A 22,716-nucleotide genomic window follows, 5' to 3' on the forward strand; every position below is an offset into this window, starting at 1 on the left:
GAAGAGAAAAAATATTTATAAATGTCACTGTCCAATGTCTTTTCAATTGAAATGAAATAAGATTATCTACATATATCTACAAATATCTACATGTATCTACACTTTGCAGATATGATTCTTTGGTTGTCTTCACTTTTTTTTTTCTACACTGCAACTATCAAGAAAAAAAAAGGGTTTGTATAATCTTTGAAGGAAATAATAAATATAACAACTTCATTAAACATTTGACCAAAGCTTTGGCACTAATGAGTTTACAGATAACAAATCATACTGAAACCTCTGCAATAACAGCGGCAAAGCAACAGCAACAGAGCACATCCGAGAGCCATTTCCCACTGACTAATAATAAGCACAAGGCTATTTTACATCAACCTTTCTGAGAACATTATGCTTTAGTCAGACATTAAGAATCTCACAATTCACTGCAAATGTCAAATAAAATACATATTTCTTGCACAAGTTTTTTTTATGGATCCAGATATATTTTTTTAACAGAAAAAAAAATACATAAAATATTCATGGTAGTCTGTATCCCTTCTTAAACCTTTCCAAAAAGGTTTTGGAAGCCCTAAGCCCACTGCCAGAGACAAAATAAACATTGCTATTAACACTGCCACCTGCACAAGGGAAAGAACATGTTTTAAAGAGTTTATAATGAAAATGCACAAACATGGATGAATAGATGACTTTAAAAGAAATAGCCCCCATCTTTTAATGGAGTCATGTGGAAGAATCAGGAAAGTGTTCATAATACTGTATACCAACACAGCTGAGGAGCTGCTCAATACCTTCTCTGAACACAAAGGGACTGCCTTCGGTGAGCATCTGACAAAAACACAAGCCAACTATTCAAAACACATCACTGGAGAACTCTGATGAGCAGGGCCATCTTTTTAGCAGTAAGGAACAACTACTGAATGAAGGTACGAAAGGAAAAAGAAAAAGTACTTACCAGCATTAAGAGGGAAGATGCAGCAAGCAGGTAATGCAGAATAGATTCTTTAGAACTACTGCAGTTTGGGTCAGCCAAATATAAGGGGCAAACTAGTCAGAAAAAAACCCTGAGGTCCCTTTAAAAGGCACCTCCATGAGAGAGTATACAAGAGCTCAGGAAAGGATGCAGGAAGGCATAATTGTGTGAGGCTGCCTGGGAAGCAGGTGGGAAACACACAGCCTGAAATCTGTAGATATCCCCCTATCCCCAGGCCGGTTTTTAAACCTTTGCAGGTATTGTTGGGAAAACAAGATACAAACACAGCTGCACGTGTCTGTGCTCTTGGCCATAGGCCCTTCTCAACAGCTCCAGAAAATGCTGCTTTGCTCAAGGCATCCCAGTGAACCTCAAAACTTACAAATGGGTCAGGGCCAGAGGAGAAGTGGGCAATTTCTTCTGGCAGTGAGGATTCAAAGCACTCCCTTAAACTAAACTCTGCTTCCCCAGGAATCTCCTCAAAGAACCACCTGAGCCACCTGTGAACCAGCCCCCGGTGTGCCCCGGGTTGGGACAGACTGACACCGACAAGTGCAGGACGACACACGGCCCAGGGCCGGCCCACAGCCCCCGCCCGGTGCTCACGTACAGGCCCCGGGGGCACCGCCAACACCAAACCTCCATTAGAAGGCCCGGCGCGAGTGAGAGAGGATAAGTCACTTCACCGCTGCCGCCTCACCGTCCTCCCACCGCATCCCAGCCGCCCGACGGTCCTCGGTGCCCGGCACGAACGGAGGCGCGGGGGAACAGAGAGATAAGGACATATGGCTTCATTTATCAAAGTGCAGCCGCGGGTCACACCGCGATGGAGCTCCCGGCACCGCCGCCCTCACAGCCCCCACAGGGCGGGGCGCGGGGCGGGGCCCGGCTGCCGGCGATTGGGCTGTCTGGCTGTCGATCAGGTCAAGCTGGCCAATCAGCTCACTCGTAAGGCGGCGGTGGGGGAAAGGCGGGAAGGGGGAGGGCGGTGTCTCTCGTGCCGCCGGTGCCCCGTTACCGGGGCCCGTAGTCGTAGCCGGCGGGTGCCCCGGCCGGCGAGTACATGTTGGCGGCCGCCGCTGCCGCAGCCGCCGCGTTCATGTGGTGGTGATGATGGTGGTGGTAGCTGTGCCCGCGGATGCTGGGGAGGGGGTAGGGCGCGGGCCGGCTCTTCGCCCCCAGGTAGTGGTCGTAGGCGGCGGCCGCCGCCGGCGGATACTTGTAGGGATGGTGGTGCAGCGGCTCGGACGCGGCGGGCTCCAGGCGCAGTTCGTGGTGCGGCGGGCTGGGCCGGCCGCCGCCCGCACCGGCCAGCGGCACCAGCCCGCCGCCTCCGCCCGGCAGCGCAGGGCTGAGCACACGGGACATGAGCTGCTGGTGCGCGGCCTCGGCCTGGTGCAGCACCGTCCCGCCGGCCTCCCGCTCGAACTCCCGCCGGCTCTCGGCTGCATCTACGGGGGCAACAGAGTCAGAGCGGCCGCGCCCGCGGGAGCGCATCCGCGCACAGCGGGAAGAGGCCGCGAAGGGAAGAGCGGGGCGTGCGGCAGAGGCATGCAGCAGGAACGGGGCTGGCGGGACGGGACCTTCTGACTGCGATAAATGGAGTTGAGTTGACTGACAAGCTGGTACACGCCTGACATTTTTGCAATTGTGTAACACTAAACAAATACAGACTTCCCTTTATTTTGCAGGCCCGGTGTGCGTTGGAAGAAAGGCCTTCGGTTGTCTTTGCAGTTGTTTGCTCTGGGTAATGGAAAAGCAGTCAATGGGCAGAGGTGCTGTTCGACCTGACTGCAGCTCCTGAATGGAGTGGGTTGGCCCTACACGCACTGCCGAGGCGCATTAAAAGGGCAATGCGAGCAGGAACCTGTGGCCAGCACTGCATCTCTGCCTGAAAAGCTGAGTTTGTTGATAAAAAGTCGAAAATGGGACACTAAAGGCAAGGGGCAGTGTTTTTTAAAGCAGCAAGTTTTCTTAAGCACACAACAGCAAATGTTGTACTCCAAAGAAGAATGAGTTAGGCTATAAAGGCAGGTATTTTTCTTTTAAAAATAAACGATACCACAAAGCTTATTAGCAATGGGGCTGAGCACCAGCTCGGTGAGCAAGGCTGGCCCCAAGCATGCATGCACGGGCTGTGCAGGCCAACAGGGCCTGGGAGATGGGCTGGCCTGGCCACTGAGGGCTCTCACCTTTCTCTGTCCCGTTCTGGTGGGCTGGGGAAGAGACTGGATTCCGGGATCTGGCAAAAGCGCTCATGAGAGGAAGAGGCCCTGGCCTGTGGTTCCTGGGCCTGGAAGAGGACGGGGAGAAGTGATACAGAGCTGATGGTCCAACAGAATGAACAATTTGAGTACTGTCTCTCTGAGCTGCAGCTGGCAAATGGGGCCCAATACGGTGTCCCCCTCCATGAAACCCTTGTGCAAATGTAAGCTGGGCAGATACATGTGAAATAGAGTGAGTGGGATATTGCCAAAACCAATAAAAGCATAGCCTTACCAGTCCTCAGGGTCACAGTCTCTGAATCCCTTGGCAAAAGGGTTGCTTGCAATCTTCAACTGCGTGATCTGTAAGAAGAAGTGGGAAAATGTCTCAAAGCAGCCCACAGGGCTCCCTGGCCAAACAGTGAGTGTGTCCCTGGGCAGGCTTTGGGACTCAGCAGTGCTTGGTGTAACAGAGGGGATCCAGGTGGCTGGTGGAGCCAGGGTGTTCTCTGCCACAGAGCACAAACATGTGCTTTCCCTCTGCTAGAAAATGCGGGCTAACATGCTACCTAATATGAGTTCAAGGTGAAGGGAGAGGCAGTCTGAGTCGGCTGCAAAATCTGACTAAATGCACTTGTAAGAAAATGCCACATTATATGGGTCACCACTGGAGCAGTTAAGACAAATCACTGGATAAATCATACTTATGTATTTATTTAATTCGCCAGGGAGAAGGCAGGACATTTTCTATATTTAAGCAAATCCACGGATAAAGTATGTGATTGTGAGTTTCCGGAATGGGTTGAAAAACAAACTTTAAGCCCCTCACTGACAGTTCCAGCCTTAGAGGTCAAACTGATAGAAAGCAGGAGAGAAAGAGCAGCTGTCCGGAGCCATCAGGCAAATGCCAGCCGGGGAGGGACTCCAGAGCCCCTTAAAGGCACAGCCTTTCTGTGGCCTCGCCGCCTCCACCGGGGCGAGGTGCGGCCCGACCGCAGCATCCCGGAGAGGCTCAGGTCAATTTGCTCGGAGCCACTGCAGAGGGTGACACTTGCACCGGTGCTCAGGGACAGCCCTGGGACACAGCCCCGGGACACAGCCCCGGCCTGCGCGGCATCGCCGCGGAGCGGGGCCGTTCAGAGCAGCGCTGAAAAGCCCTCGCTATGAAATCGTATTTCCACTCGCTGCTGGGATTCCTGCTCTTTACATTACACTGATGCGATTTAAAGGAGCAATTGGATTAACTGCTGCCCAGAGATCCGTATTAGATTGGGGTGGGGGAGTTGTTTTTCGTTTTGTTTCGTTTTTAATGTATTCTGAGGAGAGACAGACCGCTACGAACTTAAAGCAGTAAAATCGCAGATTTATCCAAACAAATTGTGAGTGACATTTCGCAGCGGGAAGCCTGTAGTTTCCCCACTAGCCCCGGTCTCGGCTTTACATAGGTAATGAGGTCCCCCGGGCGGGAGGAAGCTGGCGATGGGGCTAGAGCCCACGTCCCTTCCTCGGCGTACACCGAAGCAGTTCCGCACAGCTCCCCGGCTATCGGGTTCCTAGCGCTGCCCGGAATGGGTTTAGCAGATGGGGAGAAGGCGGGAATACCCCCAGCCATCCCCGCCGCCGCCGCCCGGCCTCCAGCCCCGGAGCCGGACGAAGGGGCTGAGCCAGCACCGGATGCACCCGCACCCGTGGTACCTCCGGGGCGACCCCAACCCCGCTTTCTGCTGCCCCGAGCTCCGCTGCTGCCTCACCCGGTGGTTCTGGTAGGCGGTCACTGCCGTGAAGCGCGTCTCCTCGAAGACGAAAGTTTTGAAGTTCTCCTCCGCGTACTTCTCGCTGTCTTTCCGGGGGTCCACGTAGACCACGTGAAAACGCGGCTGGTATCTGTGCATGGAGTTCAAAATGATCTGAATGATAAAACGAGCAAGGAGACAATAACTGATCCAGACGGAGCATGGAGAGAGGAGGGCGCAGCCCCGGCCCTGCCGGCTCCACTGCCCGGGACAGCCGCGGGGCTGGGGCAGAGCCCCCGGGGAGGGCGCGGGCAGGGTCACCCCACGGGAATCACAGCGCGGGGAGTTCCCACCCTGTGCAGCCCCGTGTTGGACATTTTTACCCGGGAACACTTACATGCCCGTTGTCATCCAGCAAATTGTTGGTCAGCTTGAGCTTATCGAAGGAAACGATCTGCTTCATCCACTGCGCCCCTTTGGCCGGGGAGTCCGGGTGGTAATGGACTCTCCCGGGGGTGGCGGGGTCGGCTTTGCCAGCCACCAGCCAGGAGGAGCTGTGGAAGGCGTACCTGCGGGAGGGGAAGGCACCGTCAGCCGCGGCCCGGGGGGCTCCCGCCGCGTCCCTGCAGCACCCGCGCCCCGCAGAACCCGGCCCGGCCCGGTCCCCCCGGCCCACCGAGGGGGAAGCGCCGCCTCTCCATCACTCCCGCTTCCCACGAGAGGAACGAGCTCTTTTCCGCAGCCAGAATTGCTGCGGAGGGGATATACTATTTTATCACACCAACGATGGAACTGTCGTGAGAGAAATCTGCAGGATGGAGGAAATTTATAGCTACCCGTGTAGATTTGGGAGAGAAGCCACAAAAGCCTCTAAAAAAAAAGGTGGAAAAAAGCCCTCTATACAGTAATATTCTCGCTTTAAGTGAAGAGTGGAAAGTTGTGTGTAGATTAATAGCAGGTTCAGAATTTAGCAGTCTCGTTTCATTCTTTCAAAGTACATATTCAACAGTAACATTTAAAACAGAGAAACCAATCTTCTATACACGTGTTTACTTTAAAAGCCAGTGTTTGCACAGGGGGAATTAGACACCATTGGACTTGAGCAGAAACATTACTTTTTAAAGATATACTCAATTGGATGTTATATATCCTACTTCCCTTGACAAGCAAACATTTCTAGGACGCCCTGAGAATTTGGATATCTGTCTAAATATTTATATAATGGACCCTGCAATTCCTATGCGGGCTGCCTGCTCGGCGTCTTGATCTGAAGCTAAATATATAATGCGCTTTTCACTGTCTTAAAATTAAAGGGGTCCTAAACCAGACCGCATCACTGCCTTGTAAGCCGACAGTTTCCAAGGCCTTCCTACACTGCCACTGGAAACAAGGGCAGGGTTTTGTGGCTTGGCTGGCTGGTGCCTTTCCAGAGCACAAAACCCACTATCTTCACCCAAGCGCCCAGGGAGCCCCCCAGCAGGCACGGCACGGCTTCGGCACATGCGCTGAGGGGCTACAGCATTCAAGGAGCACCGAGGGGATTTTTGTTAAGTGGCAAAAGGTGTTTGCCGGTGGAGACGTGCAGCAGTACAACAAGGAGAGCTTTTCTGGGCAGGACAAGGCAGCTCCTGCCCTGTGCCCTGTGGAAACCTGCCCTTCTGCCCATGCTGGTCTGGCCCCGGCCGCCTGTGAGCCTGGTGCGGAGGCTGAGGGGGCCCTGAGGTCCCGTGCAGCCGCTCCTGGCCCCAAACTCTTTGCAAGGGTGTGAAAGAGACCCCAGGTCAGTCGCATCCCCTGTCCCCTCCCTGTCTCACACCAACAGGTGTCATGCTCAGGGGCACATCCCTGAACCCCCAGAGGACAGGAGCAGAGGGTGGGCAGTGACCCACCAGCCCCTATGGCTCCAAGAACCGCGAGACAGGCCAGGGATTTGGTACTTGCCGGTAGCGCTTGTCATCCACCGGGACGAAATCCATGAGGAGCATGTAGTCAGCCATAGGGTCCATCCCAAATATCTTCACCTGGAAGGTGGGGAACATGCGCCTGACACAGAGAGGAGAGAGAAGTGCTACATTGAGGAGCAGCAGGGAGCCCCGAGGGGCCGGCACGGGTCTCTTCCCCTCCAGCTGCTCCAATACCCTCCCAGCTGTGACGATAAATCCCCTCGCAGAAACCACTGGCCGGAGGAAGAGGCAGATACACCCAAGCTGCCTGGGGAGACGAGCTGCCGTGTTCCCCAGCCCTCGGCAGCATCCCGAAAGGCGAGCCAGGGGGTCCTGCCTCTCCCACTGGCTCCGGGACTGTTCATGTCAGACACCCGAAATGCCCCACTGAGGTGGAACAGAGAGGACAAAGGAAACAAGAGCATCCTCGGCCTTTGCTATGGGGAGATTAAGTGAAAATAATTTCTTCCCTGTGGTTTCCCCATCATTTTAGCTGACCTGACTGGACGCAAATGCAAGGCATTACCATGTCTGAGGACCCGCACTCAAGCTCGGGAGTCTCAGGCAGCCCGCGGGGGTCAAATCTAAAAACTCCAGCGAATGACACGAGGTGATCGAGTTCCCACCTGTGCAGCTTCTGTACCCACCAAACTGCGACCGTTTGAAGGCAGTGGTTACAGGAACAGCCCCGAGGGCCAGCGGGAGACCTCTCCCAGGCCGGAGGGGCAAACGCTCCCTCTCGGCAGGCAAAGGCCGGAGGGCAACGGGGATGTCCCAGAAAGCCCCGTTCCGGATTCACTTCATTGCAAGAGCCCGGTCGGGCTCCCGCTGCCCGCACCTTTGTGGAACGAAAGGGGAAGCGGAAAGGAGCCCAGGGCTCCGGAGCTGGGCAGGCCAGGCCCCGCGGCTGCACCCCCGGTTCTTCCCCGTGCAGGCCCCCCCGGGGACCCAAAGCTAAGGCGAAACGTGGATCCCACGCTCAGGGAGGGCACGATTCCTTCAGGGGGCTGCAGTACAAAAGCGACCGGCGGTGGGCTAAGGGAAGGGGCCGGGACGGTCCACCCGTCCCTCCCTCCTGCACGCCGAAGAAGTGCCCTGGCGTCGGGGCTCGTTATGGCTTCGTTTTGTTTTACAGAATAGTAAACCAAGCGAGCGGCTGTAGTCAATATTTCGGAAAGGGTGTTTGCAGCCGTAGAAAAACCAAAGCCCCAACCGCCCCCTGAACAAACAGCCCGATCAAACCCGGACACAGAGAGCCCCCCTGGCTCGGTCTCGGGGCACACGGCCGGACCCGTTGTTCTGTGCCCCTTCCCCTCTCTGAGGGGCGATGGGTCAGCGCGCCTCGGGCTCCGCAGCTCTTCTACAGTGGGCCCAGCGCTGCCGGGCTGCATCGGCATTGGGCAGCTACGTCTCCCTCTCCGTAAGGCTTCAGTTAACTCTGGAGGACGTTTTCAGACGCTCCTTCTGTTATTATTATTTTTAAACAAGTAAAAGCCCCCATTAGCTCCAATTCCGGTGTTTCTTGTTCTAAAACTTAGTTTTAAAACAAACAACCTGAGATGATAAGACCCATCTAGACAAACAGCAGGGCCAGCCCAGAGGTGCTGGAAGAGAATAGGCTTTGCAGTGCCTTCCCCGAGCTTTTTCCTGCTGGTTGTACCTCGTTTTCTCCTGTTTTTACTCGCTTGTCTGGAGTTTCGACTGTGTCATAAAGTAAACGAAGAAAAGGGTGGGAGAAAAGCCCTCGATTCGATTCGAATTGGTTAATTTCTGAAGCCTTTAGATGCAAATGGGATATTTGCAATCTTTTCGCTCTTGGAGAGCTAAGAAAGCCAGATCGAAGAACTCCTGTTTGCAGAGAGCCTCCGCCTGGAGCCTGAACGACCTTTTCCGCTAAGGAAAGCAACGCCGAGCCCGGCGCCGGGCTCAGGGGCCGGGGCCGGAGACAGCGGGGCTGTGCGATCCGGCGCCGGGGCAGGCACCGTCTGCGGGAAATTCCGCCCGCTCCCGCAACGCAGCCCCGGCTGCTTCTGCACCGGGCACCACGGTGATTGTTTCATTTTAGGAATTTGCTAATATTAAAAAAAAAAAAAATCCACCCGAACTTAAAAGGCCACTGCGTACATGAAAGTATGTTTCTTTCTACATTTTTTTTTCTTTGGCACTTTCGGGACCCTCAAAATCGCTGATGGGAAAGCAGGAGTGCACGGCCGCGGTCACAGCTCTTGCCAGACCGTTCGGAGCGGAGTCCGATCCTCTCCCCCGGCCGGCCATCCTGCCGCAGTCAGCCCCGGGGCGAACGCAGAGCAAGCAACGGGGGATTCCTTAATTTGTTTGTTTTTCTTTTCTCCCCCCCGCCGAATCGCTTTAAACCAAGGGAAGACTCAGAACCTGGACAATTCGCGGCTCTGCCGGAGCCTGGCGGGGAAAGCCTCGTAGCTCTGCCCGAGCCGCCGCGGCCGCGGCGCTTCCCGGGGATCTCCATTAAATGCAGTAACTAACAACTGTAATTGGGACTCCTCTTCCCCCCATATGTTTTGCTCGTTCCTAACGCGATCGCATCAGCCGCTTTCTTTGTTCCCTGCCCAGGAGCGGGGTCCTGGCCCCGGAACCGTGCCGCGGCGGCCGGAGCAGAGCTGAGAGGAGCCGTGTTCAGCCGGGCTCGTTACTCGATAATCGGGAAATGCAACAGCCCTGGAACGCGTTTCAAGGTGCAGAATTAGGGTTTGTTCGCGTCTCCGCCGGAAGGAAAACATCTGCCCGTGCTAAGAATGTATTTAGCAGGTTTTGCACGGTTTGCGTGTTGTTTTTTTCCTTCCCCCGTATCGTTGCTGTCCGCCCCGAGAACACACACCGTGCTCCGGGAACACGGACCAAAGTCCCGCGTGGGGTCACAGCCGAAGGCGCCCGGAGGAGCACAGCGCCCTTTTAAGCGGGAGTGAAACCCAGTGCCCTGCCTGCCGTCCTCCGCACGCCTTCGCCGTCAGCCCGCAGCAGCAGCCGCGCGTTCTTCCGCAGCACCGAGGCCTTCGGGCCGCAAGAGCTCGCAGATTTCGCCCCAGGAGAAGCGCAAGGATCAAATGACGGCGACCGCCGGGCCGGGCCGGGCCGCTCTGCGACTCGCCCTTATGCAGCAGCTTCAATTTCCCCCCAAACTGCGAATTCAACCACTCGCACCGGATTCTCCCGCCCCGACTGGCCTGGGTGCCCGGGTCCGGAGGGAGCAGCTGGAGAGCCGGGGCCGCTCGGGAGCTCCGCACTGACCTGCCTGCCTTGGTGACGATCATCTCGGTGCCCAGCTGGTTGAACTCGTCCCACAACGCCTTCATCTCTAGTTGAACGCTCACGTTGGCCACTTTCGGATTCTTCTTCACGGGCGCCTTGGCCGCGGCGGCCGCCCCCGCAGAGCAGCCCGAGACTGCGGCCGGCCCGGCAGCGGCTCCACCGGCGCCCTCGGGCTGCTCGGGGCCTGGGGCCGGCGGGTTGGTCCCGGCCGCCGCCGCCCCGCCGAAAGGGTAGCCGTGCTGGGGCTGGGGCGGCGGGTGCGGGTGCTGCTGAGCCGTGCAGGGCTCGTAGTGCGGCGGCTCATGCTGTCCGTACGGGTCCCCCGGGGAGGGGGAGAGGTGGTACCCCCCGGAGGCGTTCAGGCTGCTCAGGCTGTTGGCCGTGAAAGCTGCAACATCGCAAAAATGGGACAGCTGGGTGAGCCAGGGGCTGGAGATAGCTGAAATCATTCCAAAAACAAGCGGTCAGGGCTCCGCTCCGGCTCCCGCTTTCCCCCCAGCTCCGCGCCGCTCCGCGCGGCCCCCGCCTCCGCACCGGCTCCGCGGGGTGCCCTCCGCCTCCTCTCCTGCCCCGCGCCCAGCCCAGCGGGGCGCCTCCCCCTTTCCGCTTTGCTTGGCCCCAGCCCTGCTCCCCCCGGGGCAGGCGGGGAGCTCGCTGCTCCCGCTGCCTGCCTGCCTAGGCTTCTTTTTTTTTTCCCTTTTTTCTTCTTTTTTTTTTTTTTTCTTTTGCAAACCCGAGAGGTCTGCCAAGAGCCTCGGCGGTGCAAAGCCCGGGCTATCTCTGCAGGCCTCCCTCGCCACACACCACTCGGGACAAAGCAAACTCCCTCCTTTTGCCCCCTCTCCAAAAAAAGGAGAGAAAAAAAAATAGAGGAGTGGGGAAATTTAGAGAAAGAAATCGGCTCTTATTTCCGTGTAGCTACGCTGCTGCAGGTAACGTCCTTCTCTCTGGAGCCGCGGGGCTGCGGCTGACAGAGGAACTCGGATCTCGTTTGGCAAATGCCCCATTCCTTCCATCCCCGGACGAGAAAGAGGAAGAGGCCGGGACCAGAGCAAAGCTCCGGGTCCGCACCGAGGAGCACCGGGACGAACCCGGTTGTGCAGCCCTCGGCCGCCGGCCCGAGAGGGCCCTGCGGCACACGACAGGCCGCCCGGCGGAGCGGCCGCTCCTTCGGATCCCCTCCGATGCTGAAAGGCTCCTCGAGGTCCCGGGGTTCTCTTGCGTTATTTCTGACGCAGGCCCCCAGGCCGGACAGGGCTGCAGAGCCGGTGGGAGCCGAGCCCCGGCCTGCCGGTGCCTCAGGCACGGCCGGCGCTGTCGGGGGATGCTTTCAGCACCTCCGAGAAGACGCGAGTCCCAGCGGCGGAACCGTCGAAAGCTGCTACCGGCCCACAGGCAATGCCTTTCCCTAAGGGAGGGCTACAGAGGCCCAGGCGTGCCGGGAGAAACGGCAAAGCCTCCTCCGACCGGCTCCGCGGGCAGGCCGCGTTCTGTGCGCTGCCCCTGGCCCAGCCTCCGGCACGGGCCGAGTGAAAGCCCTCGGGTACGCGGTGCCCGGCGGTCCCGTCCCCGCAGCCATGCGGGGCCGAGCGCGGCACTCACCTTCCATGTCCCTGGTGACGGTGCTGAAGTGCATCTTCTGAGGGCGGCAGCCGGGGCGGGCGGGCGCGCTGCGGCCGCCGCGGCGCTCCTCCAGCTCTCCTTTCCCTGCTTGCTCGGCGGCGGCGACTGAAATCAGAGAGGCGATACTGAAAGCATTTGCCTTGGGAGACAGAGGGCTGTTTTCGTCCATAGGGGAGACACCAATGCAGGAGCAGCAGGCGCGGCAGCCTCCCACCACGAGCCCCCCCCCCCTCCCACCCCCTAACTCCCCTCCTTTCTACCGCACCATCCAGGGAGGTGCGAACGAGACCCCCTCCTTCCAGACGGGAGGGGAGGGGTGGGGAAGGGAAACTTAAAAAAAAAAAATAAATGCAACAGAAAACAACCTAAACCCTCGCCCCCCCCGGGAAGGGCGTTGGGGAGCAAGAAACTTCCCCGGGACCCTTTGTAGCTAGCGCCGAGCACCGCAACGGCGGACCGAGCTCTGTCAGCGAGACGGGACCGGGGGGCAACAAACAAATAATGCCACGAATTTCTTTCCCGGGGTGTCCATTTCTCACCATCCCCTGCCTTCCCCAATTCGTTCCCTGCGATTTATTAATTAATTTTCTGTCTTCCCTTTCCCTCAACCGCCACCTCCTGCTTCTGCCCCCCTCGTCCCCTCCTTTTCTCCTGCACGAAGGGAAAGTGTCTCCCTTATAGGCGCTTTCCCCATTCAGTGGCTGGGAGGCGTCACATGGAAGCCGGGGGTGTTTGCCTGCAGAAGTGGCGGCGACGGCGGCGAAAGCGAAGTGAAACTCCTGCCGAGACGGTGTCAAAGGGCTGGGGAGGCCCTTCCCCGCCTCCCGGGCACGGCGAGCGGCCACCGGGGAGGGATGGGATGTGCTGCGGGGCGGGCGGAGGGGCCGCGGGTGTCAATCACGGCGCCGGGAGCCGGCCGACGGGAAGGGAAGAGCCGAGCCGAGCCGAGCCGAGCCCGGCGTCACGCTGCGGATGTCCGGCACCGAGAGAAGGGATAGCTCTTTTCCTCCAGTTCGCATGCACTGCGGGGCTGGGGGCGACCCTCGGGGCTCAGTGGCCGCGGGGACCCGCGGTCTGAGCCGCCGCAACAGGCGGGGTCTGGGCACGTCAGGGTGAGCAGCGGGTGCAGGTACCGCCGGCCGCTTCGCTCGGATAGGACCCTCCTAGCCCTGGGCCACCGAACTCCCAAAGCGCCCGCTAGCATTCCAGCATTTCCTTCGCCAATTAAAAAAAAAATAAAAAAAGCGGAGAAAACGGAAAGCAACGCACGAGACGGCAGGCGAGCTCCTGCTTAGCCCAGCTTGACAGCCCGCTTCGTCGGCAGCACCTGCGCGGCCCGTCTGGGCCGGGAGTCGCGCCCAGTTCCCGTCCCTGCCCCGGCGAGGACGAGGCGCTACTCACCGCCCGCTCCCGGCCTCTGGCAGCGCCGCGGCGTTCCCCGGGCCCTTCTTTCGCATCGGTGCGGGGCAAGGCGATGCGCCCGCCCCGCCGGGTCCGGCCCAGCCCGGGTACCAGTACCAGTCTCGGTCCGCGCCCCGGTGCCGGTTCCTCCGGGCGGAGAGCTGCACCGAGGTCCCGGGGAATTGCCCCGACGGGGCGGGCGGAGCTGTGGGGCGCGCCGGTGGCTACCGTCGCGGTGGGGGTTGCATAACCCGAGCGATGCGCGGAGAGCCGGAGTGAGCAAGCGGGTTATATATAGCTGCCCTGTCTGTAGCCTGCGGGGCTTGATTCTTCTGTTGAAATATTATCTTTGGATGTGGTAAAAATATTTGCAGAGAAAAATCTAGACTACTCTTACATATTTGAGCATATGTTCCTGCAGCTAACGGCATAAGGGCAGAGTGTGACATGATCGGTGTTTTGTTTCTTTGCTGCTGCTGCTGGCAGCGCGGTTCCTGGCCGGGGCAGCTTCTGTCGCGGGCTCGGGAACACGTCACGGAGAAGACAGTCCCGGTACTGACCCCGCGCTGCTCACCTGGCGGCAATACAAGAAGGAGGGGAAGGGATTTCGTTTGGGCACCCCGGGGCAATATCGGAGGAAAGCGAGGAGCCGCGGGTGCGAACTCCAAGCCGCCTCCGGGAACTCAAGGGCTGATGCGAGCGGGACGCTGATGCCCCTTCCCCGCGGTATGCTTGGCTTTGGGCAGCCTCTGCTCCAGGAGGAAAGAAAATAGTTCCCCTAGAAATTAAGAAAAAACCCGAAACCAGCGCCCCAGCAGAGTTTGGGGTTGCAGTCCCTGCCTTAGTTGCCCGCATCGTTTCCCAGGTTTATTCCTTTCTCCTTTCCTGTTCCTTACATAAAACTCCAGCTGTAAGCGACGCCACGCCGGGGACAGCCCGGGCGCGGACCGGTCCCTCGGCCTGTCCACCCGACCGGCGGAGTCGGGGCTGAGCGGTGTCTACCAGGAACAGAGGACCCGCCGGGAATCGTTGTCACCTGGGGGGCAGCGGAGCGGGTCCTCGCCAAATGGCGGGGCTGAAGCCTCGAAACCCCAAATTCCCGAGAGCAGACCCCGCCGCCCCGCTCCCACATCCCCTGCGTGGCCTCGCAGACACGCGGGGTTCCCACACGCGTGAGCGGCGCTGGGCGGAGCTGAGACAATGGAGGGGAAACCAACCCTGTCTGCCCTGCGACAGGGACCCCGCAGGGACAGAACCCACCCGAGGGAGAGAGTGGCACGGCGCTGTGCAGCAAGCGGAGTCGACCCCTTTCCAGCACCCCGAAAAGGGCCCAGAGGTCGCATTTAACAGAAGTCCCGAGGACGCACGTCCCCGCTCCTCGACCTCTCCGCATCGGCGGAGCGCTGCAAAGCGCATCCAGTCTCGACGCGGGGTTGCTAATCCCGCCGTTAGCAATCACTGCTGTGCCCTGGCTCTGCATTCGTCTAGAGCACGGGTGTGTTTGTTAGGATCGAGCCCAGAGGTTCTGCTCCCCGCAGCTCACACTTCGCCCGAGCAGGTGGGAGGAGAGGTCGAGGTTGTCCCGCCGCCTCTCCGCCGGAACGGCTCTGCGGTGAGAAAACGCCAGGGATGCGGAAGAAGGGTTGGGACACCTCTCTCCCTTTTTCCTCATTCTCCGTGGACACACATCTGCTTCGTCCGGAAAAGATGTAGCCCGATGGCTCAAAAGCCTGTGGTGGCACGGAGGAATGCAAAGCGTGGCAATGACTCGCGCATTCCCTACGACGGCAACCCCCAAGTCCTGGGGCGGCCCCGAAGCCGAGCATCGCCGTGTCCCGGCCGCTCCACCACCTTTCCCGACCCCCCGCAATAAACATCCGCTGGAACCCCGTCCCCTGTTTGGGCCCCGCACCCCATCATCCCCCAGACCTTTCAGGCGAGGCGGACACCCCTGGCTCCTGCCTTCGTCCTCCCTCACAGGGGACTCCCTGCCGGCACCGTTCCCCACGGGTCGGGCTATGTGTCCCTGGTCACGGACACTCACACCGAGCCATGGCCCTGCTGCTGCAGAGGTGCCCGGAATCCCCAAGCCGGGTTCCTCCGCGCACCCCGAGCCCAGGCTGTGATACCCGAGCGTCGCGGCCCCGATGGGCTGTCCCCGCGTCCCTGGGGCCTGGCTGGGACACAGCCCCACTGTGCCGCCTTCCCTCCGTCCGCCCTCCGCACTCACCCCTCCGCCAGCATCTCTCCACTCGTCCCTCCCGCGATCCCTCCTTTCTGCCCGCTCCCCCGGCCCTTGCCCGGCCCCGCCGTCCCTCCCGCCCCCAACCCCTGCACCCCGGCTGGCCCCTGGCGAGCCCGGGCTTTCGGAAAGGGGGGGGGCGCAGACTCTGCAGGGGAGCTGGGGGCGGCCTCGCACGGCCCGGCTCGGCTCGGCCTTGGCACGGCAGCCCCGGCTCTCCGCTGAGCCGTGGGGCAGTAAATAACTATCGGGAGGACAAGGGCAAGGAGCCGGGGCCGGGACCCCGCGGGGCTGGAGGCGGCCCCGGAGCCGCAGCGCACACGCGGAGCCTCCGCACGCTCCGCACCCACAGCCCAGCGGCGAGCGAGAACCCCGCGGCCCCGCCGCGGCAGCACCGCCCGCGCAGCACGGGAAAGGCGGACGCTGCCTCGCTGCTGCTGAATGTGCTGGAGAAAAAAAAAAAGATTCGTAGGGGTTCAACTAACGGGAACCGCGGACGTTTACGGATTCGTTGTAAGGGTGGAAATAAAGAGGATACCGGGGACATTTCGGCAGGTGAAAAAAGCCTGAAGTTCCCGAGGGTCCTGGGGAAAACGGGGATTTTCTGGCGTTTAACTTGAGATCGTTATCGATGAGTACTTTTCTTATATTTACAGCAATCCTCGTTATTACTCCGGCTACGGCGACTATTAGCATGATTTTGCAACTGACGTTTGTACTGAAATAAACGAATCTCTTTAAAAAAAAAAAAAAAAAATCAAACGCGTGAACCTCGTCTCACCAAAAAAGACAGACAGTGAAACAGAAAATAGGGCAAAACAGACGAATGAAAGATAGAAAGATAGAAAGAAAGAAAGTAAGAAAGACAGAAAGAAAGAAATAGAAAAAATTGAAAGAAAGCAAGGAAAAGTAAGAAGATAAAAAAGAGGAAAGGAAAGGAAAGGAAAGGAAAGGAAAGGAAAGGAAAGGAAAGGAAAGGAAAGGAAAGGAAAGGAAAGGAAAGGAAAGGAAAGGAAAGGAAAGGAAAGGAAAGGAAAGGAAAGGAAAGGAAAGGAAAGGAAAGGAAAGGAAAGGAAAGGAAGGAAAGAGAAGGAAAGAAGAGAAGGGAAAGGAAGGAAGGTAGAAAGGAGAAGGAATGAGAGAGGAAGAGGAAAGGAGAAGATAGAAGAGATAGAGAAGAGAAGAGAAGAAGAGTAGAGATGAGATAGAGTAGTAGAGAAGAGAGAGAAGAGAAGAGAAGAGATAAGAGATAGAAGAGAAGAGAAGAGAAGAGAAGAGAAGAGAGAGAGAAGAGAAGAGAAGAGACGACGGAAAGACAGCCAAACCGATAAAGACGAACGAACGAAAAGCCAGGCAGGGAGAGCCCGAGCTCCTCGGCAGGCGCTTTGCGCACCGGAGTGGTTTGGGCTGGGGGCATTGGCACCCACGGCCCGGCGCCAGTCGCCGTGCATGCGCGGGGCCCCGCGGGGTTCACTCAGTGCCCCTCTGCAGCTCGCTGGTTTCTCCGGGCCGCCGGGTCCCGAGCGGGGATTGCACCCGGCTGGCCCGTCCCGCGGCAGCGCGGCAGGTGCGCGGCCCCGCACAGCGCGGCTCGGCCCGGCGGCGGCAGCGGCAGCGGCACCTGAGAGCGCACGGCAGCGGCGTCTGCACAGAACCGGGCTGTGCTCCGCCGGTGGGCGGCTGAGAGACGGGAAGAGAAGAGAGAAAAGAGAAAAGAGAAAAAAGAGAACAATGAAAAAGATGAAAAAAGAAAAGAAAAGAAAAGAAAAGAAAAGAAAAGAAAAGAAAAGAAAAGAAAAGAAAAGAAAAGAAAAGAAAAGAAAAGAAAAGAAAAGAAAAGAAAAGAGAAAAGAAAAGAAAAGAAAAGAAAAGAAAAGAAAAGAAAAGAAAAGAAAAGAAAAGAAAAGAAAATCCAGATGGAATAATTATTTTATAACCAGCTCAATCCTCATGAACAACAGTGGTTTTCAAGCTAATAGACAGTGATGTGTCAGTGAAAACTGGGACTTGTGGGACCCCATGGGCTGCCTGACTGATGAGCATGGTGGGGAGTCAGTGGAGCTCCATAGAGTCCCGGGGAATGGACTGGGCTCCCATATCTCTCACTCTCCCCACACCTCCCACTGGCTCCTGCTTGCCAGCCTTGGCTCCATGTTATTTGCCATGGGGATTTCAGGCTGCTTTTACAGGGTCGCTTGCCTGCAGATCCCAATGTAGAGATCACGCACAGGGAAATTCTCAGAAATAAAACTGTCAGCCACTCTCTCCCAGCACACAGCCGGTGCAGTTTCTCCCTTTCCCCTCTTTTTTCTTTTACTTCTCCCCGCCCCAGCCCCAGGCTCCCACCCTGACAACTGCTCATGCTTCTCCAGTGAGATACCCACGCTCTCCTGCAGTGCAGCTGCCCTGTGTGGTCCACGGTTTGGGGCTATAAAGTTTTTGGGACTCTCGCCCAGCCCCAGAATTCAGAGCTCCCTCGAGAGCTCCTGGGGTGGCCAGGGCAAGGGGACCTGACAGTTGGGGTCATTGCCTGGAGCTCTGCCAGGAGCAACCCTTGCTTATCTGGTTTTGAGTGCACCAGGAGCTACCTCTAAAACCAGGCACTCTGTCACTCCTGTCCTCATTATTGTTCATTAATGCTGTCAAAAAGCTCTGTACGGGGATGCTACTCTGCTGCCTGGGGCTGACACACACATCTGCCACTAATAGGTATGAGAGAATCAGTGCCCATCCCCTCCTGCCTGGGGAAGCTCTTGCCCAACTGGGTGCAGGGAAATGGGGCTGCAGACACAGGGATATGAGGTGCTATTAGTTTGAAAGAAGGATTCCCCCCACATCCTGGAGGATTGAGGTGCCAAAAACGGCTTAGTTGAAATGTATTCATTATTTCAGCACAAATTTGGGGAAGAGGGGGTGAGAAGTCCCATAGAGAAGAGAAGGACATTGCTGCTATCTGCATCCAAAGGGAAAGCAGCTGCCTCACTGCTTCTTGCTAGATCCCTTCTGTGGAGCCAGCGTCATTTTCAAGCCATCCATTGCAGCCCTGTCGCTAGAGGGAAGGTCAGGCATTTATCCACAACTCGGCTGTGGTTGTTACATTGAAGGTTTATATTCACTCAGTGCCACTGCAGCATCCTGTGCAGACATTTATTTTGGCTAAAGGCAGCCTGGTTCTCACTTGGATGCAGTTGCTGAGTCCTGACCCACACAGGCACCGTGCACCAGCGCAGCCTCTGTGGCCATGCAGGTTGTCTGTGTGTGCCTTCATTTCCACACGGGGGGCCCAGATGGTTCCATCCCACAAGAGGCTTCAGTTAGATGAGCACTGTCCTTGCATGGAGCTCCCTGTCTGCAGTTGCTGTAGACTGTCCTGTAAGGATTTTTTTATCTGGAAAGAACTTTTTTCCTTTTCTGTTAGGCCAGTAAAATAGCCCGGACATTTCTTGTTGTTCCACCTTGTCTCCTGGCACAGCAAAGAATAGATTGACATCGCTTGTTCTGGAGCTCAGATGTTTTCACGGGGTTTGGTGTGGCAGATGATGATATATATTAATCACTAACATAACACAGTATGTTAGCATAAACAAATGAACACAAACAACAAACCACAAGGCTCAGCATGCTAATGGGAGGCTGCATAATCCAGAGGAGATCCCACTGGGATAAATCTTCTCCCTGCATTGCTGGATGTTACATCAGACCTGTTGCAAACTTTACCCAAAGGCCATAAGGAATGGATGCTTCAGCCAATGTCAGCTGCTTCTTCAAATCCAATCCAGCATAAAAACTGGCTACATCATGGAGATTTTTCTTCTTGCGTCAGTGCTGGAGCTGAACCCTCTGGATCACATCCAGCTGAGAGGCAGCAGGCTCTGCACTGCCACTGAGGGCAGATCACACATGTTAAAGTCATATGGGAGAGTGCAGTCTGTGAGAGCAGAGACCAGACCTGAAGATGAGCCCAGGACCCTTCCTGGAGCCCATATTTGCCTGAAAAAAGCAGAGGTGCTTCTACCAGCCTGGTCCTTTCTCCTTCACCTCCTTGTCACTTTACCCACTTGTGGATGCGCCTGTTCCTAAGGGATTTTGTGATCTGCCCACGGTTCTCAGCCCCACTTGCTATTTCCTCATGCCCTGTGGGAGACCTTGTCCCTTTTGAGAGTTCTGTGGTGGGGCAGGTGAGACAGGAGTGGTGGTCCCTTCTGCCTGCCAGCCAAGCCCCACCAGCATTACTGACAGCACATTCCTCTCCCCAGGCAGAAGGATTTTGAGGATTTCAGACCATTGCTCTGACTCCTGCTTCCACCACCCCACCACCCAGGCAGATGCCCTGCTGAGGGTGCTGAGGACAGGCAGGTTGTCTCTGCTGGAGCCCAAGGCTGATGCAAAAGGCAGGCACTGCAGGCAGAGCCTGCCTGGCACAGAGATCAGCTGGATGGGTGAACCAGCCGTGCCTGAAATGTGATGTACCGTGCACCCTCTGTGCTCCTGCCTGCAGAGCCCTGCACAGAGACCTGGCACCCCTGAACAGCATTCTCAGGGAAAGGAAGGGGCAGGGACTTCAGCAGCCCTTAAGGAAAACCCTTGCAATACACTTTGTAATCCCTGCACAAGCCCTGAGAAGGGCAATGGTGTGTTACTGAATAGTGAAGCAGAGCAGAGCAAGCCTCAGAGCTCCCAATCCTGCCATTGTGATGTCTCAAACAAGTTCAACATGGAGTATCCAGGACTGCTTGGCACATCTAAATCCCTTTGCTGTTTAAATCCCAGTGTCCTTCTGTGCAAACAACAGTGATGATGTTTAGTCACCTTCAGAGAGCTGTTTGGCATTGAAAGGGATCCAGGATAATCTTGGCTTAGGTTTTGTATAATTTATTTATTGTATTTTTAGGTTTTATTGTACAAAGCAACACAGCACCATTTCTAGCTCTTCTCTCATGACATCTTGTCACAGAGAATCATCTCTTCTTCTTCCTACTCATTAATTCCATTCCCTCTTTTTAGATGAAATTCCAGACTGAAGCCATTCAGGAACGCACATTGATGAGGATTTTTTACATTTCTTGTGATTTTCTCATATAAAATTTTTAATGCAAAAGGCTGTTCAAATCTAACCAGTTCTCTCACAAGTGGCTGCTGCATAAGGAACATCCTCCTTCTTGTCCTACTGGGCTCAGAGACAAGGTTTGGAAAAGACATTTGAAGATGCACCGCCAGGCTCCCCAGAGGTGAGAAGCAGCAGAGCTGTTTCCTTCCTCATGGCTTTTGCTGGGGAAAACCCGGCCCTGGTGAAGCCAGCAGTGGGATCCCCATGACCTGAGAAAGGCACATGTGTAAGGGGACCCATAACACACCTGGGGCTGTGCTGGCAATGTCCCTGTGGAGCCACTGGCCCTGGAGGCGAGGGCTCTCCACCTCCCCCTCGCTGCGGTCCCTGGGCACTTCCCTGGGAAATGCCACCATCCATCCCTGCAAATAGCACCAAGGGACTGGCACTGAGGGCTGGTGCAGCTTCAGGAACTGCCAAAGCTCACGCCTTCCTCTGCAGAATTAGCACAAGGACAGATTAAAGAAAGCCAATTTCCTTTCTCATCAAATCAATTCCTTCTGGGGCAAACAAAGCCACGAGCACAGCGCTCTTGTCCTCCCGTGATCTTGTGGTTTGCTCTGGTTGGAAGAGGCAGCTTTGGGAAACCCAAGCCCATTTCCTGCTCTGCGTGCTGCGGTGTATATCCTCGCCTCAGCCCTGGAAATGCTTTGATGGATATTATTAGGCCCGGAAAGCATTTGGAGCTCCTTTCTTCCGTACGAGCTGAACAAACTGCTATGGGATGAAAGAGGGGCAAATTGGAACGGGCTGTGGATGCTGCAGGCAGGCTGCCTCGCTAAGGGAGCCCACGTTGTGCTGCTGTCTGTGACAGGGACAAAGCAGCCTTGGGGCCAGGGTTGCTGCCAGCCCCTGGGGATTGGGGACATCTCTTTCATACTGTCCTGCCAAAAGGCAGAGCTATAATGGGACACCACCAAACTGACAGCAGCAAAGCCTGACCCCTCCTAACTGCATGCAACTGTACCCAAGACATTGCCCTCTTCTTAAATCCATATACAAGGTCCAACAAATCCCACTGCCTACCCCAACACACCCTCATCAAATCCTACAAGCAAAGGGAACCACCTTTTCTCCCCTCTCACAGCAACCATTGCCTACCCCAGGACAAACTTGCTCATTATTTCTCAGCCTTCCAGACACAGGGAGCAGGAGTCTTTCACTGCTGTGAAAGGGAAAGTGCATGGAAAGCAAAGCCAAGCCAAACCTTTGCTTTCTGAGGGACCAGAGCTCTGAGTAGTGTTTTGCCACTAACACAGTCAAGAAATGACAGTGAGGAAATCTAGGGGAGTGAACAGCACTTGTGGTTATTGGTGAAATCCCATATTAGTAGAAAGGTCTGGTAAATGGAAGCAGGAGTCGCTCTGACTACAGCATCTGTTGGATGTGGAGAGTGGTTATGACTCTCTCCAAATACAATGCACATGTACTGGGGAAAATGACTGCTACAATAACAGGAATAAATCTTAATAGAGGCTTGGGTGATAACAGACACCATAGGGGAGTTATCAAAATGAAAAACATATGGCAGCATCTCTGCCAGACCTGCATGGAAACCCCTTGGAAGGAATAAGCAGAGCTTGTACCTGAAAACAAAAAAAGAGCAGAAGACACAGTGACAGGGGAACAGGGCTGAGGGAACCACATAAATTCTGTCATCATGCCCTCCTCAGAAGAGTAATGGGGGTTTGCTGGACAAGCCCAGGTTTAAAAGCAGCCTGCGCTGACAAATTCTTTCCCACTTCTCTCAGGTTTGGCAAAGCAAAAGGCTGCAAGTCAGGCTGGACAGGGGCCATTTTTGATTGTGTTCAAACAAGACCTTGACCTGCATTGCATATTAGCATTAGATCCCATTTTCTTTGGCTTTTGGCAGCAAGTAAGGGCGAGGATGGCAGAAAAGGAATAGTGGAGGAGCAAACTCAGGGCCCTGTAAAGTTCAGGCACAGCCCTGGCTGTGAGGGCAGGATGGATTTGTTTTCCTGCAGTTATAGGAGCTCAAACTGAGCCCAGACTTCATGGTATGGCAAAGAACAAGCAAACGGGAAGCTCGACTGGAACTGACAGTTTTTTGGCAGGAAGCAGCAAGAGACAGGACACAGCAACATTAAATGAAATTGCACCTTCTCCCCAGCACTTCAATGTTTTCAGCAGAGGTGAAACCACAGATTAGCCAGAGTACAAAAACCCAGCTTCATTTTGCTCTCCTCA

The 22,716-nt window shown here is 56.2% G+C and overlaps 1 protein-coding gene across 1 annotated transcript; it reads right to left on the reverse strand.

The window, feature by feature from the left end:
- Nucleotides 1-11,958, reverse strand: TBX1 (T-box transcription factor 1). The gene is made up of 8 exons (XM_074554364.1): nt 11,738-11,958; nt 10,115-10,523; nt 6,849-6,950; nt 5,305-5,476; nt 4,926-5,081; nt 3,470-3,537; nt 3,163-3,263; nt 1-2,421 (listed from the first exon to the last, which is right to left on the reverse strand). The coding sequence occupies exons 1-8, from the start codon at nt 11,925-11,927 to the stop codon at nt 1,985-1,987; spliced, it is 1,635 nt and encodes a 544-aa protein (XP_074410465.1). The 5' UTR covers nt 11,928-11,958; the 3' UTR covers nt 1-1,984.
- Between the last annotated feature and the right edge of the window lie 10,758 nt (nt 11,959-22,716).

This window comes from Zonotrichia albicollis, chromosome 18 (genome assembly GCF_047830755.1).
Source record: "Zonotrichia albicollis isolate bZonAlb1 chromosome 18, bZonAlb1.hap1, whole genome shotgun sequence".
Lineage (NCBI taxonomy): Eukaryota > Metazoa > Chordata > Aves > Passeriformes > Passerellidae > Zonotrichia > Zonotrichia albicollis.

Excerpts from the sequence above, each read along its gene's own strand:
- TBX1 (XM_074554364.1), bottom strand. The coding sequence starts at position 11,927 with ATGGACGAAAACAGCCCTCTGTCTCCCAAGGCAAATGCTTTCAGTATC. Across the intron at positions 3,538-4,925 it reads CCGCCTACCAGAACCACCGG|ATCACGCAGTTGAAGATTGC; the intron begins GTGAGGCAGCAG and ends TTCTTCTTACAG. Across the intron at positions 3,264-3,469 it reads GACTGTGACCCTGAGGACTG|GCCCAGGAACCACAGGCCAG; the intron begins GTAAGGCTATGC and ends GTCCTCTTCCAG.